Below are 19,529 nucleotides of genomic sequence, written 5' to 3'. Positions count from 1 at the left end.
TTTTCACACACAGATCACAGTCTACATTTACGCAGCCGCTTTTATACTGGTTTAGTATACCATAAATTTTTACAAAATAAATACTAGTATACTCTTTGTTAGATGACGCGAAAATTATTTTTATTTTCCCGCACGCATTAATAACATCATAACCCCAACGTCAATATGACGTGAAACTTCGGCTGCACGGAGAGAATATTATACGAATTTTTGTATTCGAATTTTTGAAATTTTTACTATGGTTTGTGGTAACGTGGTACCATGTCGGCATAACGCTAATTTTTATAATGCCACATAGTAATTTATAGAAACGTCAAGGTTTTAGCAGAAAGTAACCTATCATTCACGGATAACCATTAGTTGGACATTGCAAAATACATAACGTTACCATATAGAAATTTTACGATGTTTTTATACATATAAAATTTCGCTATACACCAGTATAAAATTTTACTATGGTCCTTTATTAATATTTGACCCGTTGGCTGTATCGGAATTTTTTTTTAAACTATAGCAATTTTTGCTGTGATCTAATTTTTTTTAATCGGTTGACGCGCTTCCATATCGTTTTGCCCCCTTCTCTCTATTCCCCCCGCCCCCCTCCCATCTTTCCTTTCTCTATCGTTGCACTCGTAAATATTTTAAATTGAAAAATGCACAAACGATGATGGCATTGTGGTGATTCGAGAGTAGGTTGTGAAAGAAACAATATTAAATAGTTTTAATCTCAGTATATTTCATCAATAAACAAAAATTTGGGTGGGGATCAAATGTTGGAATGACTAAAATTTCGAACAGCTGAAATCTCGAATTTATAAACTTCGAATGATAATATGGAGACGGATAGATTCGAGTAGAGCTTTGAATGCCGAAAATAAATAAAGCAGAAACTGCAAGGTTCGAAGCACCTTTACATCGAAAATAGAATGTAACAATCGCCCATAGGACGATGACTAAAATATCGATTTTTCGAAAATTCGACTATCACTCTTTCGATTCATAAATTACTATAGTCAGCGATACTGTGAAAATTCACAATTTTGAAAATATAATAACGAAAGATCAAATATTACTGAGGTTGAAATACTGAAACACCAAAAAGTCGAATGGTCAAAATAGCGAAACGTTAGAAAGTCGATCGATCAAAATAAAGAAATGCAGCGGAGCTCCAAATACACGTTTCTCACTCACTCACTTACTCAGACCGGTGATCTCCAATTTTAAACATCGCCATTTTGACTTTCGCCTTTTCGAGCTATCGCTATTCCGCATATCCAAGTTTTATAGGCTCGAAAAATTCACTTTTGATTTTTTGCTACTCTATATTCTGGTCTGTCTGTAAAACAATTACTCTCCATTTTGAATTCGAAAATATGAACTTTTGACATTCGTACGGTCTGTAAAAATTGCATTCGAAATGCAAACTATCGAAATATATATTTTCGAATACATGCGAATTCAAAGAAAAAATATTCGATTAAAAACGTAATCTGCTAAAGAGTCGATCGGGAATGAGAATTTCGAATTATTTATTTTTCTCCAATCTTACATGACGAATTTATTAATTTCGAAATATCGACCATTCTACAATTCGGTTATTGGAAATTTCGAACCCCACCCAAAAATTTCATCAATGTATACAAAAAGTCCTTATAGACAATATAAAAAAAGTCCAATATAGACAAAAAGTCCTTATATCTCTATAACTGAGTACTTATTTTATCGACGTTTACATATTGTTAAATCCATGTCTTAGGAATATACGTGTTACCATCGAGACTTGTCAACTTATGCGTAATTAATACATTTCGTAATTGTAACTGCTCCATAGTTACCGTCGACCAGCTGCAGTAAATATCTCGATTCGGATCAACTCGATAAGCCTCAAAATGACCTGCAAAGTAAAGCTTTCGCAATTCTATGCAAACAATCAAGACTTCAGTGCGTTTTACAATCAAATGCCGTACTTCATAAAATTCGGGTCCAACCTCTGCAGGAATCATGAGTACAGACCCTTTGTAAATTTTGAAATCAGATCTTTTAATCCAAGACACGGTGGAAATAGTGTCGTTACTGTTTCTTACAAATTGATGAACAATATACGGCATAGATCTCAGTAACTCTACTGATATTGGACCCATAATAAGTTTATTGGTGGTATCTCGCTGCAGAAATTTATAATTTAACTTTAATTGATGTCTCATTGCTATTGTATGGCAAACATTAACACGGGATACAGCAGAATAAGCCGTGATTTTGCCTTCGCGATGTTTGCTTTCAAACCTCATTGAACAAATATTCCATAATGGACCAATCCTTTCCATCGTCCTGGAATAATGTACGAGAAAGTGATGCTTCGGAAGCAGATTACGTACAAATAGTTTGGCTCTCAGGGTTAAATACTCTCGAATCTCAGCATCTAACAAATAATGAGAATTCACAGGAACCACTTTGCTCGTAATAAAAACTACGATTCGTTTCAAAATCAAAAACATTTGCCAAAATTCGTTATTTTCATCAATTAAATGTCCGATCATGAAACTCAAGTGCATAACAAAACAAAGCATCTCGGCAGCCGACATTATGATTCGCAAATTTTTCAGATGATTCTCAAGTATTTCAACCGGCCTATTTTTTTGACTCTTGGGATACGAAAAACCCTGTATGAAATTATTCAACTGAAATAAAGTGATTTTTTTTCGACATAAATAAAATGATGGAGAAGGAGCCCGAGGTCACATTGGCACACACCCTCCAAAATATCGTGCATCCCATCAACGGAGTAATTTTCCAAGAAATGATATCCATTTATTTGATGAAACGTACACGACGCTTTTATACCACTAACGGATGGATCGATGTTTTCGACGTGTGAAACATAACTTGACTTGTCTCGCAATTTACACTGTCGCTCGTTAAAAACGGTATTGATATCTTTTTGATGAATAGTACAAAATCTACAAAAGTGATTGGAGCGAAAACTTTCATTAAGCCCAAATAAAGAATGTAAGCCCAAATTATCTCCGAGAATTAGTTGTAAGGAAAAGTAAATTTGATGTGAACCTTGCTCAGTCTTAATAGAAATACCGTGTTTTTCAAGAAATTCGAGCTCCTCTATTGCTTTACGGAAAATCGGACCGTTACTGAAAATTTGTCTATCTAAACTATTGAATAGAATGAATAGAAATATATTTTCCAATTTTGATTGCATCTCAGGAGGTAAGCAGGGGATACTCAAATAAACAGCGCCACACTTAGCAATACCACGATGACTTCCGAGGGGATTGTTTGGTTCGTAATCGTCATAGTACATAAACAATGGGAAAACAATTTTTCCAATGAACTTAGATTTTTGTTCTTTCCACAGACTTCCTTGAATGAAATTTGATGTACCCCAATTAGCCGAATCTTCAAGTCTTTTTATATACTGGATAGTATGAGTAAAATTATAAGGCAATTCAAAAAAAGATTTCAATACGTTTCTCATTGATATAAACTCGATCGATACCGGAATATGTTTGTAAATTATTACATTCTTTTTTTTTTGAAATTCCTGTCTTTCACCGATAACGACCTGTTCTGGTTCTATGAAGGTATTTGCCTTTTTAAACTCGTTTAATCGCCGTCTTTCTGAATCGAATTTTTTGAGTGGCGAGATAAAGCTTTGCAAAATGGCATCAAGATTATGAAAATTCTTAACATAATCATTTTCTGAATGTAGGAGGTTTTTAACATCGTTTTCTATTGAAGAAACAGTGAAGTACATCAAACTAATGAATCGAGAAACTATAATATCAATTTTGCTTCTCGGAATCTCCAAGAAATTGTATAATTGAGCAACGAAAATGAGTAGTTCTGATTCAAAAGTTGGAGACTTTTCAACATTCACTTTTTCATCCGCGGAAGCCGTAAAATCATCATTCTCAAAAACGCTTGCATCAGAATCGCTGTCATTGCTAATATTCGGGTGATTCTCCGTTTCTAATTTTTCATCTGAAATATCTTCAGAAATGATCGTTTCAAAAGATCCCACAGATTGATCATCGGAAGCTATGTGTAGATTGTCAGGCAACGTTGGCTGAGAGGAGATATTACCATTTTCTGTTATGTGACATCTAATGCGGTGCCGTCGAAATGACTTGAAAAGAGAAAAACTTCGAGAACATCTTTCATCTGTACATTTGAAAACATTTGTTTCTGGGTGAACAAAACGTATGTGGTCTAAGAGTTCTTCGTTTGTGCGAATTTCATACTCGCAGATAAAACAGAAAATCATAATGAACCGCAACTCTAAACTTTATTGATTACGATTAATCGTTTCGTGAACCTCGCCGATAATTGAATTTAGTGCGCAAGATATTTTGTCATCGGGATTATCAATGAAATAATACGCTTTTTGAATGAACACCCACAAAGAATGTGCGTTCTGTGGATAACAACAATCCAGAGCATAACACATTTTAAACGCTACGTCGATCGACTCCAACAATGACTGCGTCGTGTATACTTGACGGCCAATTATAACATACGTTGTTGCTGGTTGAGCTAACGGCCCCACGACGACTGCAATCGGCTGTTTATTTAGTGCATCGCTTCTTGATCTCCGACTTTGTGCCTGCTGTACAATTTCGTCTAATGAAAATGCATCCTACGATAAAGAAAAATATTGGGACGGTTGCATTAAAACCATATGTTTAGATAGCAGCAAACTAAAATAAGAAAACTCACGTGCAAATGAACAACAAATGCGTCTCTTCGTTCCTGGAAACTGAGTTTTTTGGCCACATTCACTTCGTCTTCAGGGTCTGCAGATTCATAAATATTGCTCGTGTTGCGAGAGTTTTTCGTTTTCGCAAAAAGCGGCCAGGAGCAATCAAATGCGGTAATAAATAAAGAAGAATCGTATTTTGACCATCTGAAATATGTATGCAAAATTATCATCGAACGGTATACAATAAAACAGATACATTACACTGTAAACGTGATATTTTATACTTTAAAAAACTATTTTGTAAACATACCTGAGGATAACGTTGGTAACAAATGAATATATCCTTTCTCTTCGACGTTAGAAATTTTAAGATTCTGAAGTCGCTTTATAAGGTAACTTCGCGTCTTTCCCCAGTTATCTTTTAATAGCGATGATTTTTGAGGATACTGACGAACAAAATCAGACTCGTACTAGAAAAAAAAACCATTAACTAAAATAAATTTCCGCATTTTTCAATTACGTTATATGTTACAAAAATGTGTTCTTACTAAATCAATTGCTTTCTGCATACGCAAACAAGCGAAGGATTCGAGATATTGCGATACTGTTGGCCTTTCATTCATTAAGTATTTTATCCGGAAATCATATGTCTCATTCCACAGCTGTATAGTTTCATACCATGGATCAACTTTTGTTCGTAGAATATTGGCTTTGTCGATTGTGTCTTCTGAAATTGATAAAAAAGTCATATTAAAATACCACAATATTCGAAGTAATTATATCAAAAATGATGTATACAATACTCACGGGCAATAGGAGGAATGTTGATTGGTTCACAACGTTTCCGTAAGACGGAATTTTTTTTCATAACCCCTTTCGTATAATTATAGTGGTGCCACAGTTTACCGCTAGCATTAATCTGCTGACCATTCACGGTCTTGAATGGTGTGAAATACACTTCAAAGCGCTCTCCTGGAAATGTTGCGACAATTTCATTTGCCCAAGAAGAAAATTTCTCAGCGGGTATCCTGGAAAATCATTATATAATTATCTAGCACGGACTTTATTAATAATCCAGATTATTACGCTGATTTGATCATTGGATAATCATACTTACACAAATTCATTCAATCGCTCTCCCTGATATAAATCTTTGAAGGCATGATCTTGCTCCTGCTTTATTACGAATCGTACCAAGCGGTTACGTGCGCTAGGAGTCAAAAACTTTTGCGTTTCATAGACCGCTAGGATCATGCGACCATGAACATCGCTCAGCAGCAAATTGTGTAGCTTCTGTAGGAAAATGAAAATATAAATATTGATAATATTTTCAAAAAAATTTAGCTATCGATCGAACATGCATCGAAACAAATAAATACCGTTTCACAATTAGCTTGAGTGCGCGAACTCTCGACTGCTGCTGGCTGTATTTGACTATCAGGTTTATGAATGAGATCGTCGATATTTTCATTATTGTCAATCGGTTGCTGGAAAACGCAACTTTGGGAAGTCGACTTCAAAATAAGTAGTTCTGCGTCCGAATTCACAGTCTCATTGTTCTGCTTACAATAACAATAGATGAGTGAGCATTGATACAGATTGAGCACAAAAAAGAGCTAAATTGGGTCAACTTAACAGTTACGTGAAATACGTTGAATTAAATATTTTTTATATTCAAAACCTACTTCGTTTTGTCAATCATTGATCTCATTGCATGTAATTAATTTTATGAAATATTACTTTCAACGTACTTTATGAAACTGTTCACGGAAACCTTTAATGAGCTTTACTCACGTTGTCACTAATATCTACAAGCCTGGGCGTTATCGGATTCAGATCCTTGTGAAAAGAATCATCGTGCCACTTAAATTAAAACTTGTGTAAATATTTCGCATTTCGATTTTTTGAATTTTGCTAATCTTTTTTTTTAAATCGATTTTTTTACTTAAGAAAGATATATGTTCAATTTATAAAAATATCTTATATACCTCAAACCCTGTTTCCGAAGTATTAAGCGACATAATAGGCGTTTCTTTACGAGCTATGGCAAGCACCTACACAAGCTATACAAAACAGTGATATCAACAATTATCTATATATATATATAGAGAGAGAGAGAGAGAAAGTGTACTAAGAGTGCAAAAATGAATAAAGTTACAGTATACACACTAGGGTGCTTTTTTTTCAGCGACATTTTTTTTTTTCACTCCCATCTCGCCTTTTTGTAGGGAATACCTTAAAAAAAAATCCCTGAAAATTTGAGCCCTTAATATTAATTTTAAGTACTCGCCCAAGGCGTACAAAGATTTCCCCTTTAAAATACACGTAAAGTTCGATTTTTCTTCTTAAAAGTTCTACAGCTCAGAGGCATTTAATGGTACAACCTTGGTCGATGAGCGGATTTATTCAGAATTAAATGCTCTACAAAAGTGTCCATTGTGGCGTAATTGTAACTCGAACTGGCAAGGTCGTACGGGTCACTTAACCCAATTTTTTCATGAAATTCTCGTTTTTTTGCCTCTATCTCGTAAATGACGAGAGCTACAGAAAAAATAGGAATGACAAACTTGGTGGAAATTCAATTTCCTACAAAAAAGTATTCAAGCACCAAATCGCTACCATCGATATTTCTTAAGATATTGGGCTTTTAAGTTGAGGTAGTATGGAATTTTCATGAATTATTGAGCTGGATTGTATAAGTTGTTAATTTATTATTCTTAATTGTCACTTAAATCATTAAATATTTATTTGTTAAGTTGCAAATGATTGAAAAGTTGAATAACTGAACGTTTTGAAACTGAAATTCCAAAAAAAAAAACATTTTCAAAGTGCTTAAAAATTTTTTTTTCACTTTTCACGAATTTTTCAATTGATTTTCCCCTGATTATTCTAATTTATTTGAATACCTATAAATTTCTAGTTAGTAATTGAATACCTATAAAGTTCTAGTTGAAAATATGTTGTATATACGCAAAATATTTCAATATTATTTTATATCTATATATCTTGTCTTGCTTATATATAACATATTTTCAACTAGAACTTTATCGGTATTCAATGACTGGTAAATAAATTCGAAGAATCAGGGGAAAATCAATTGAAAAATTTGTGAAAAGTAAAAAAAAAATCTAAGCACTTTGAAAATGTTTTTTTTTTCGAATTTCAGTTTCAAAACGTTCAGTTATTCAACTTTTCAATCATTTGCAACTTAACAAATAAATATTTGATGATTTAAGTGACAATAAAGAATAATAAATTAACAACTTATACAATTTAGCTCAATAATTCATGAAAATTCCATACTACCTCAACTTAATAGCCCAATATCTCAAGAAATATCGATGTTAGCGATTTGGTGCTTCAATACTTTTTTGTAGGAAATTGAATTTCCTCCAAGTTTGTCATTCCTATTTTTTCTATAGCTCTCGTCATTTATGAGATAGAGGCAAAAAAACGAGAATTTCATGAAAAAATTGGGTTAAGTGACCCGTACGACCTTGCCAGTTCGAGTTACAATTACGCCACAATAGACACTTTTGTGGAGCATTTAATTCTTAATAAATCCGCTCATCGACCAAGGTTGTACCATTAAATGCCTCTGAGCTGTAGAACTTTTAAGAAGAAAAATCGAACTTTACGTGTATTTTAAAGGGGAAATCTTTGTACGCCTTGGGCGAGTACTTAAAATTAATATTAAGGGCTCAAATTTTCAGGGATTTTTTTTTAAGGTATTTCCTACAAAAAGGCGAGATGGGAGTGAAAAAAAAAAATGTTGCTGAAAAAAAAGCACCCTAATACACACGTTCAAGCATGTACCAAAAATTACATACAAAGCTATATAGGAAAAGCAAGTCCGAGTAAACATACAACGACGCTGCCGCGTCGTCATAGATGTTTACAAAGTAAGCCGAGACCAAAATGTGCTGATAGCGAAAGCGAGCATTTTAGTAACGACTCCGTAAATCACAATATAATATACCCAGGCATCGTACTCCATGCATGCATTATTACAGAAAAATAAAGAAGTAGAGAATAATGAACTTACCTTTGAAATTTTTTACAGAAGCGAAGTGTCGATGTCGAAGAAAAAGAAATCGCTTCTACGGCGTAGCTTCTCCTCTCTTCACACGCGATCACTTTCGTTGCTCGATAAACACTGAATGAAATGCCTGCTAATGAATGAGCAGGGTTTCAAATTCAAGGGGAGGGAGAAGAACGGTAGAGTAATTTTGTATGGGCCATCGTAATTTTTCCAACAGTATCGTGGAAGTGGCAAAAATAACAAAATGATGCTAGAAATTTTACTATGTTCTAACGTAGTTATTTCCATGATGTCAGAGCAAATCTACAAGTTTGTGTTAAACGCTATCATTTTGACTATGTTCCATTTTATTTTTCTTATGGAATCGTAGTAACTTTACGGTGTGCGGACACGGGCTGATAATATTACAATGTTCCATTCTAATATTTCCTCCTGAAGTAAAGCAATTATCAAATGCGTTAACGATTGCTACAAATTTTCTGATGTTCAATCCAATTTTTCTAAGATAATACATCGCATTATTCAGCGTGAATCGATAATATTTACTCAGACTCGTTTGAAGCATAACAGAAAGTCTAGTACTACATTGCAAAAATGATGCATTCCGCAGTTAAATAACTTTTTTTTTCCCAATCAGCATAAATTTTACCATGGTTTAGAGTAAAAATTTCGGTCTGTAAACAGTTAATTGCGGAATCTTCAAATGCAAATTTCGTGTATTGATAATTTCTGATATAGTGTGACGATGAAATTACGATGTACTACTGCAAAAATTCAGAATGCCATGGTATATTGTTATAATTTCAATATCAGTTCTCTTGACAATGATGACTTGGTTCCACGCTGCAATAAATACATAGTGATTTTTCGTATTAAATTCTCTCCGTGTGGTGACTTTCGAGTACTTTCGAGCTCTCGAGCTCCGAGCTCCTTAGCTTTCCGCCTAACTTCCTTGCTCTTTTTCTTGAATATCATTGGCCCAAAAATTCTCTCACCTTTCATTGGTTGCAACCAAATTTCTCTCACCAGGGATTGGCGATCATGGGGGCCAAGGGGCCTATGCTTGCAGCGGTTGGAGTACGCGTATACAGATAAGTCAAATCCTGAATGGGTTAGTAACTTTTGCATAATCTTAAGCCTGTGCAAAGTTTTTTCTCAGAAATTACGACACCGAGCATGCTGATTTTGGGCTCATTCAACAGAGAACTTCTTAATTAGCTAAAAGTTCAAATTTCAAAGCCGTACATAATTCATGAGCTTCGCAATTAAAGAAAATCACAGGCGAATTTTACCCAGACAACCGCGAATCGTTTTATTCAGAGAAAATATCGTCTCGGCGAGAGCCTCTGGCCAGCAGACGACAGGGTTGTCAATGTACTTGTCCCGAGACTCTACCGAGTCTCTTGAAAAAAATTATCAAAATCGGAAGGGGACACTAAAGTACTTTTCCTGGCAAGTTTCTTGGTAGGAAAGGTACTTTAGGGAGGAATAAAACATATTACTCTGGCTGATCTAGTATCATTGAATTCATGGTAAAACTACAAATATAATTTCTATAAATATATAAAAATAAGTTTAGCGATAAAGAATGATATATTTCACGTACATTCAGCCGTAGTAGTTTCAGCGATTTCATTACGAGAATTGTAAATTCCTGATGTGCTCGACCGTTCGGCAGGGACGCCTTGATCTGGCACGGCTTGCGGCAATTCACTTATATAATTTCCCAAGGATTGTTCATTCATTGGAGACCAAAAAGCTGGGTTACTCGAGGAAGGTGGGGTCGGAGATGGTCCAGGTGTCGATGTCCCAGTGCTCGGCGTTGGTGGATGAGGTGTAGATGGTGTATGATTTCGTAGTAAAAGTTGTTGCAACTGTGCTTGTTGAAGAATTACTGGGAGCTCATAGTGATGAAAAAAGTAGATCATTGAATGCTATAACAAAAAAAGCACATGAGGGAATTCAATGGATCAACTTAATTATTATATTTTGGTGAGGCATAAATTCTCGATGCGAGTTAACCCATTAACGCCTGACTTGACCAAAATTTTTCGCTAGATTTGGCTTAATATTTTGCATCGAAAAAAAATTCTAAAAATTATTGCATCCATCTTTCCTAATGTTTTCAGATCCGCTCTAACCGAATCCGCGATCAGATTGACATAAAAAACAGTTTAAACAATAGTTTTTTAATGTTTTTCAACAAAAAACGTGAATTTTGCTGGTCTATTTTTTTTCGAAACGTCAATTTCACTCCGATAAAACTGTAAAATAATGTTTTGAACTATCCTATCGTGGTCATCGATAGTTGCTCTTGAGACATACGTGGTTGAAAATTTTGTTCCGGTCTCAAAAGATAAATATGGCGGATGTTTATATGCGACGTCATTCGCGTAACGCGTTACATGTATTTACTCGTCAAGAATGCATCACAGGAAAAAAATCACAAGTACAAAAGTTGTTTTATTTGTTGAGATCTCTTCAATGATGTTCCCAAAAATGGGGCCCGATAAAATTTTGGGTCCGGTGAGGCCTAAATCACGATTTTTCATAAAAAATACTCAGATTTCATGAAAAGTAAGTTTCACATTACCCGGAGCTTCCCTGTTGGTGGTCCCAAAATTGGGCCTGATATGAATATTGGGGCCTGTAGGGTCCAAATAATGTTTTATATGCAAATTTTATTCCTATTATCGTAGAACTTGACTTTTCGCATGATTTTTTGTTCTACAACTATGAAATACGATAAGGTAGTCCATACTTCTCCTAATTCAAAATTTTTTAATGCTCTTAGCCGTTGCTGAATGTAACGTTCCCCGGTTTTCACCACGTGGAGGTGAGCATTCGTTGAAAACCTTCGTTTTTTTTTGTTTTTTTTTGTTGTTTAAAAAAAAACACTAATGGTTCTTTTCTTCAAGAGAAAAGTCAGAAAATGATAAGCTAAAATTCAAAAATAAGAAAAAAAAACAAAAAAACGCGATCACGTCGGGGTCACCAATTGTGGAGGTTGCGAATGTAAGAAATGTTTTATTAGAGAGTGAGGATTTCGATGACATGTTTATTTTTGGTTTCAAACTTTTATACAAACTTTTGAGAGAAGAGAAAAAGATAGGCGCATGGCCGAGAGAAAGTAACGTTGTTAATCTCTTAGTGTCTAAAATCACAGTCTTGAGTCACCGCAGCTGTGGGGGAAGAGAGGGTTTTTTTCCGTCGTTCTAACTCCCCTGTTTGTCCTCGTCCCCTGTAGAGGCGCGTCAGTCTTTTGTGTCTGAAGCGACCGAGTCGCCACAGTACTCCCCCCAAGTCTTTTTGCTCTATGATGCAAAAGAGACTTGTTTTTTGCTTTTCCTTTGGTAAGTTTTGGCAGGAGGATCCATAGATGATGACCATTGGTGTTCAGGAACTCGATCGGCTGGTGTGGGTTCGGTCTGATCGTGGGTATCTGTTTTTACGACGTAAGCAGGTTTCAAGCAATCGATGTTTAATGTTTTTGGTGTTCTATTGACGTCAATTTCGAAAAGTACGTCGCTGATTCTTTTTGTGATTTTGAATGGTCCTCGATACGGTGGTTCAAGTGGAGCTTTAACGTGGTCGCATCTAATAAAGACATGGCTGCACGTGTGAAGGTCTTTACTGACGAACATTTTCGTTTTAACGTGGTGAGCCGTCGGAGTTGGTCTAAGTCCTCGCATGAGTTCGCGATGTTTTTCAACAAATATCTGTGGGTTTCCACCGTAATCCGCGTTGACAAAAAATTCTCCGGGAAGTCTCAAAGTGATTCCGTAGAGCATTTCTGCCGGTGAAGCTTGTAAATCCTCTTTGTATGCTGCGCGAAGTCCCAATAGCGTGGTTGAGAGAGCTTCGGGCCATGGTTTGGGCGCGCACATCAGCGATGTTTTGAGCGTTCGATGCCATCGTTCGATTATGCCGTTCGATTGAGGGTGGTAAGGAGTTGTTCGTATTTTTTCCGCTCCGACCAACATTGCCAATGCTTGAAATAGAGCTGACTCGAACTGAGAACCCTGATCAGTTCTTATGGTCGTTGGTGCGCCAAAATTGCACATCCAGTAGCCGTATACCGCTGTGGTCACTGTTTCAGCCGTTATGTCTTTTAGTGGAGCCACGACTGGCCATCTCGAGAAGCGATCGATCATGGTGAGAGTGTATTTGTAGCCTTTGTATTCCGGTAGTACGATGATATCGATATTCACATGTTTGAGACGATCATCACCTACGTCAATGTGTCTTGGAGGTAGTCGAGTGTGTTCTGTACTTTTGCTCGTTGACAAGGTAAACATTCTCGACTCCAGGTGAGAACATCTTTTTTTATGTGGGGCCAGACGTATTTCTCCCGTACATGGCGTGATGTCACTTTTCTGCTGGGGTGTGAAAGTCCGTGAATAATGTCGAAGGCGGTTTTGCGAAGTGTTTTGGGAAGATAAGGCCGTACTATGCCTGCGGAAACATCACAATAAATTACTTTGTCGTCAATTTCTAACCTGTTTAGTTGCAGTGACGTGGTGTTGTTCTTGAGGAGTGCTAGAAGTTCGTCGTCGTCTTCTTGATGACGTTGAATTGTCTCTACCAGGAAAAAAATTCTATAGAAATAATAAACGAAAAATTGAAAACTTCAAAAAAATTCAACAAAAATAAAAAACAATCGAAAAAATTCTGTAAAGAAAAATAAAAAATTTTCAAAAAAATTCATAAATATTGGACAAATTGAAAAATAAACTATCCAAGTTACATGCAGTATAAAAATGTATGATATCAATTGGAGGCCAAGTTTTTATTGATAATTTGAAAAATTTATCGAACAAATCGCAAACATTAATTGAAATTCATGATAATTATTTTCAAGAAAAAAGTTAATGAAAAAAAAGTCATAACGGAAGTTACGTGCAGTACTAAAATGAATTATATCAATTCGTGGTCAAGTATTTATCAGTTATTCGAATTGATATAATCTCCGGCGACACATGAGCGTTGAGAATCCTTGTCGGGCTCACAACGTTTTATCAAAATTACTAAGAAATTAATGGAAATAAAATCATTAAAAATTCACATGAAAATCATTCGTTACTTCAACAAGATACACACTGTAAAGAATCGATTCCCCTCCGACTTTCAGGATCCCCTGGTATTATTCACAACATTCAACTTCGATTGGATCGGTACAAATTATGTTCAAATACGTCTTAAACGTACTTGTCCGGCCCATCACTTTTTATTCAAATTGCTCATTTGAAAACAAATCAAAAACGAAGTTAATGCATGTGTTAATATTAAGGAACAGTAATTCCCGAGAAAATAATTTTCCTTCGAATCGCTCTTGTCAAAATGAAACGAAAATGAAAGATGAAGTTGATTAATCTATTTATATTATATGGAGTCATAATTCACAAGAAAATCATTTTTCTTCAAATTCCAGGAATCCACGTGTCGTACTCGACTAGTGATATTTATCAAAATGTGTACGTGACTATAGAAAAAAAACATTGCATGGCTGAGAAGGTTCGAAAATTTCTAGTAATGCGCCAAATATTATTTCTCATTTTCATTGGTTCTTACCGAATGGTAAGAACCAATGAAGAAACTGAAGAAGTTACTGAAGAAAATCAGAAGTGGATATTGCTATACGAACTTGCGAACAATCAAGTTCAAATTACTTGGAGATATTATTTTTATTTCTATCCATTTTATTATATTTGTCATTATAGAACAGCCCTAATTTGTTTTCGCATGAGCAATTTGAATAAAAAGTGATGGGCCGGACAAGTACGTTTAAGACGTATTTGAACATAATTTGTACCGATCCAATCGAAGTTGAATGTTGTGAATAATACCAGGGGATCCTGAAAGTCGGAGGGGAATCGATTCTTTACAGTGTGTATCTTGTTGAAGTAACGAATGACTTTCATGTGAATTTTTAATGATTTTATTTCCATTAATTTCTTAGTAATTTTGATAAAACGTTGTGAGCCCGACAAGGATTCTCAACGCTCATTTGTCGCCGGAGATTATATCAATTCGAATAACTGATAAATACTTGACCACGAATTGATATAATTCATTTTAGTACTGCACGTAACTTCCGTTATGACTTTTTTTTCATTAACTTTTTTCTTGAAAATAATTATCATGAATTTCAATTAAAGTTTGCGATTTGTTCGATAAATTTTTCAAATTATCAATAAAAACTTGGCCTCCAATTGATATCATACATTTTTATACTGCATGTAACTTGGATAGTTTATTTTTCAATTTGTCCAATATTTATGAATTTTTTTGAAAATTTTTTATTTTTCGTTACAGAATTTTTTCGATTGTTTTTTATTTTTGATGAATTTTTTTGAAGTTTTCAATTTTTCGTTTATTATTTCTATAGAATTTTTTTCCTGGTTCTGAATTTTTTTTCTATGTCATCCAGAAACAAGAGACCATCAATGTACTTGTCCCAACCTTTTTTTCCCTAGGGGAAGTTTATGGTTTGATATCAGCCTTTTTTCTCAAAAGTTCCTCATTTATGTTATGACGGTTATAGGATTTTAGTATAAATTTCTATGAATTAATTGCTTAGTACATTTTTATAGATTCCATTCTCATACGAACATTTTTTATGGGATAATCTTTTTCATGAAATTATCAGCAAATAAGGGACCATCAATGTACTTTTCCCAATCTTATTTTCCCCGTGTATGATGTTCGGCTTATAAAGTTGGTTTCCACCATAAAAAACCAATTTTTCGTAAAAATTGTGGTGAAAATATTTCGTCACAAGTCTGCCCTTGAACTTTGATGATTTTTTTCCTCATACTCTAAAAACCATAAACTTCCCCTAGGGAAAAAAAGGTTGGGACAAGTACATTGATGGTCTGTTGTTTCTGGATGACATAGAAAAAAGATTTAGAACCAGGAAAAAAATTCTATAACAATAATAACCGAAAAATTGAAAAGTTCAAAAAAATTCAACAAAAATAAAAAACAATCGAAAAAATTCTGTAAAGATAAATAAAAAAATTTCAAAAAAATTCATAACTATTGAAGACATTGAAAAATGTATTATCCAAGTTACATGTAGTATAAAAATGTATGATATGAATTGGAGGCCGAGTTTTTATTGATAATTTGGAAAAACCATAAACTTCCCCTAGGAAAAAAAAGGTTGGGACAAGTACATTGATGGCCCTCGTTTGCTGCTAATTGCATCCATAAAAAAAACTTTAAAAAAATACAGAACAATTCGAACAAAATTTCACAAATCTTAAAAAAATATGTTTAAAAAAAACTATTCTGTATCTATTTTTTTAAGTGTCAAAAGTATCAAATAACAAGTAAAAAATAAAAAACCGAAAAATCACGCTTGAAATCATTTTAGAAACCGATGCCTCATTCTTCTTATTTGATATTCGAACAGCTAAATCAATTAAAAAAAATTCCATCTAATGTACGTGCAGCATTAAAATTTATGATATCAATCGAAAGACAATTAATTTCTAATCAATTGAAAAAAGTTACCATTTGAGTTACGTGCAGCACTAAAATTTATGATATCAATCGAAGGACAAGTAATTTATGAGTAACTCCAAATTTTGACATTATTAAATTGATCTAAGAAGCTTTTAAATCCAAAAAAATCACATGCAAGGTAGTCATTTCTTACTCTATGGAGGCAGAGGCTTATAAGAAAATCGATTCTTTTCAGACTTTCAGGAGCTGCTGATATTATTCACATTATACAACGTCGATTGGATTGATACAAATTATGTTTAAATATGAGTTAAAAGTACTTGTCCGGCCCATCACTCTCCGTTTAAATTGTTTATCCAAATAAAAGTCACGGCTTGTCTAGAACTGATGGATCACAAGTATTCATGCAGAGCGAATTCAGAGAATTATCTTCAAGTAATTTTTACTTAATTGCACTAATTTAATAAAAAACGGAAACAAATTATTCCGCAATATAGAAGGGATATTATTGTGCATCGATAAATGAAAAAAATTGTACATAATGTATATGTTCAAGCTTCCAAAATAACTCTGCAGTTTACATTCGATGACGGCAATTTTTACTTCCCACTTATTCTTCCAGCGAACGAGTTCCATTCGGAATAAGAACTAACCTATAATATTATTAAGAACATTAAATTAATAATGAATCGCATTTCAACTAACTTTTAACGAGATTCTGCCGTGCCATTTTGTTTATTTATGATTGATTCTTTATTGAATGAATAGTGATGGGCCGGACAAGTACTTTTAACACATATTTAAACATAATTTGTATCGATCTAATCGACGTCGAATTTTGTGAATAATACCAGAGGATCCTGAAAGTCTGAGAAGAATCGATTTTCTTATAAGTCTCTGCCACCATAGAGTAAGAAATGACTAGCTTTCATGTGATTTTTTTGGATTTTAAAGCTTTTTAGAAGAATTTAATAATGTCAAAATTTGGAGTGACTAATAAAATACTTGTCCACCGATTGATATCATAAATTTTAATGCTGCACGTAATTCAAATGATAACTTTTTTCAATTCATTAGAAAATACTTGGCCTCGAATTGATATAATAAATTTTAATGTTGCACGTAAATTAGATGGAATTTTTTTCAATTGATTTAGCTGTTCGAATCAAATAAGAAGTATGAGGCATCGGTTTCCAAAATGATTTCAAGGTCGATTTTTCGGTTTATTATTTTTTACTTGTTATTTGATTCTTTTGACACTTTAAGAAATAGATGCAGATTAGTTTTTTTTTAATATAACGTTTTTTCAAGATTTGTAAAATTTTTTTCGAATTGTTCTGTTTTTTTTTTATGATATAATTTTTTTTACAATTAAAAAAAAAATTTTTTAAAGTTTTTTTATGGGTGGAATTATCAGCAAACGAGGGACCATCAATGTACTTGTCCCAACCTTTTTTTTCCCTAGGTTATAAGATTTTTAAAATATAATAAAAATTTGTTAGTAATCAAAAATATGTTTTTTTTTCTGCTCTTTCATAGATGCCTTCACTATTTTTCATCTCATGAGAAGCTCCAATCACATGAGATGGATTGTGGCGAGATAAACGACTGCGCGATTCTGCTGCTGAATGCACATGACAAATGTTTGGAATTCAAGAACGTGAATCGAAAGGAGCATGTCATCGTGTTTTCCTGATTCAATTCGTATAATTCAACCATTTGATATCATTCAGGCTTTTATCATTGAATAAAAGAAAAAAAGCATCACACTGCAAGTACTTAGGTAAACGATCCCATAGCATGGGAATAGAATTACTATAGTGCTTTAAAAGCAAAGGCTCCGTCAATGACTCAAGTTCATTTTCTGTTAATGTCGATGGATCTTTCACTGGAGGGATAGCATACATACTCGCACACCTTTCCATCGCGACGTTTACTTTTAGAATAAGCGTTCAATGTGAAATTTTTATATTTTTTTTTGTCGGACAACATTCTTTTAAATATCTCCCAAGTCAAAAGTTGGAGGGAAGGGCAGGTGTATTTTCAAAACGAAATCTCATCGCTATTATTAAGAACATTAAACTAATAATAAATCACATTTCAATAAATTTTCAACCGGATTCTGCCGTACAATTTCGTTTTATTATGATTGATTTTTATTTCAATAAATAGTGTTGGGCCGGACAAGTACTTTTAACTCATATTTAAACATAATTTGTATCAATCCAATCGACATTGTATAATGTGAATAATATCATCAGCTCCTGAAAGTCTGAAAAGAATCGATTTTCTTATAAGCCTCTGCCTCCATAGAGTAAGAAATGACTACCTTGCATGTGATTTTTTTGGATTTAAAAGCTTCTTAGATCAATTTAATAATGTCAAAATTTGGAGTTACTCATAAATTACTTGTCCTTCGATTGATATCATAAATTTTAGTGCTGCACGTAACTCAAATGGTAACTTTTTTCAATTGATTAGAAATTAATTGTCTTTCGATTGATATCATAAATTTTAATGCTGCACGTACATTAGATGGAATTTTTTTTAATTGATTTAGCTGTTCGAATATCAAATAAGAAGAATGAGGCATCGGTTTCTAAAATGATTTCAAGGGCGATTTTTCGGTTTTTTATTTTTTACTTGTTATTTGATACTTTTGACACTTAAAAAAATAGATACAGAATAGTTTTTTTTAAACATATTTTTTTAAGATTTGTGAAATTTTGTTCGAATTGTTCTGTATTTTTTTGAAGTTTTTTTTATGGATGCAATTAGCAGCAAACGAGGGCCATCAATGTACTTGTCCCAACCTTTTTTTTCCTAGGGGAAGTTTATGGTTTTTCCAAATTATCAATAAAAACTTGGCCTGCAATTCATATCATACATTTTTATACTACATGTAACTTGGATAGTACATTTTTCAATGTCTTGAATATTTATGAATTTTTTTGAAATTTTTTTATTTTTCTTTACAGAATTTTTTCGATTGTTTTTTATTTTTGTTGAATTTTTTTGAACTTTTCAATTTTTCGTTTATTATTGTTATAGAATTTTTTTCCTGGTTCTAAATCTTCTTTCTATGTCATCCAGAAACAAGAGACCATCAATGTACTTGTCCCAACCTTTTTTTCCCTAGGGGAAGTTTATGGTTTGATATCTTGCCTTTTTTCTCAAAAGTTCCTCATTTATTTTATGACGGTTATAGGATTTTAGTATAAATTTCTATGAATTATTTGCTTAGTACATTTTTATAGATTCCATTCTCATACGAACATTTTTTATGGGATAATCTTTTTCATGAAA

General features: G+C 33.7%; 3 protein-coding genes across 8 annotated transcripts in view; all 3 read right to left on the bottom strand.

The window, feature by feature from the left end:
* Window positions 1-19,529, bottom strand: part of LOC122413486 (membralin) — a 758,197-nt gene that overhangs the window by 28,677 nt on the left and 709,991 nt on the right. For 4 of the 5 annotated variants that reach the window (XM_043423864.1, XM_043423866.1, XM_043423865.1 and 1 more), the window contains one exon: window positions 10,360-10,687. The exons of the other annotated variant lie outside the window; for it this stretch is intronic. In XM_043423864.1, coding sequence (XP_043279799.1) covers window positions 10,360-10,687 — 328 coding nt within the window. The remainder of the gene's footprint in view (window positions 1-10,359; window positions 10,688-19,529) is intronic. 5 annotated transcript variants of the gene reach the window in all.
* LOC122413487 (uncharacterized) lies at window positions 1,579-4,276 on the bottom strand. Its single transcript, XM_043423870.1, has one exon. The coding sequence runs from the start codon at window positions 4,274-4,276 to the stop codon at window positions 2,675-2,677; it is 1,602 nt and encodes a 533-aa protein (XP_043279805.1). The 3' UTR covers window positions 1,579-2,674.
* On the bottom strand, window positions 4,532-6,322 carry LOC122413489 (uncharacterized). 2 transcript variants are annotated; one of them, XR_006261559.1, is made up of 7 exons: window positions 6,091-6,320; window positions 5,829-6,004; window positions 5,519-5,739; window positions 5,260-5,438; window positions 5,022-5,181; window positions 4,729-4,915; window positions 4,532-4,648 (listed from the first exon to the last, which is right to left on the bottom strand). XR_006261559.1 is itself a non-coding variant. In XM_043423872.1 (6 exons), the coding sequence occupies exons 2-6, from the start codon at window positions 5,963-5,965 to the stop codon at window positions 4,788-4,790; spliced, it is 825 nt and encodes a 274-aa protein (XP_043279807.1). In that variant the 5' UTR covers window positions 5,966-6,004; window positions 6,091-6,322; the 3' UTR covers window positions 4,734-4,787. The 2 variants fall into 2 exon arrangements, 1 of the variants encoding a protein (XP_043279807.1); XM_043423872.1 differs by lacking the exon at window positions 4,532-4,648 and having other exon boundaries at window positions 4,734-4,915; window positions 6,091-6,322.

The sequence above is a fragment of the Venturia canescens genome, chromosome 7 (genome assembly GCF_019457755.1).
Source record: "Venturia canescens isolate UGA chromosome 7, ASM1945775v1, whole genome shotgun sequence".
Taxonomy (NCBI): Eukaryota; Metazoa; Arthropoda; class Insecta; order Hymenoptera; family Ichneumonidae; genus Venturia; species Venturia canescens.
Note: the sequence above shows the minus strand (reverse complement) of the source record. Positions and strands in the feature narration are given on the sequence as shown.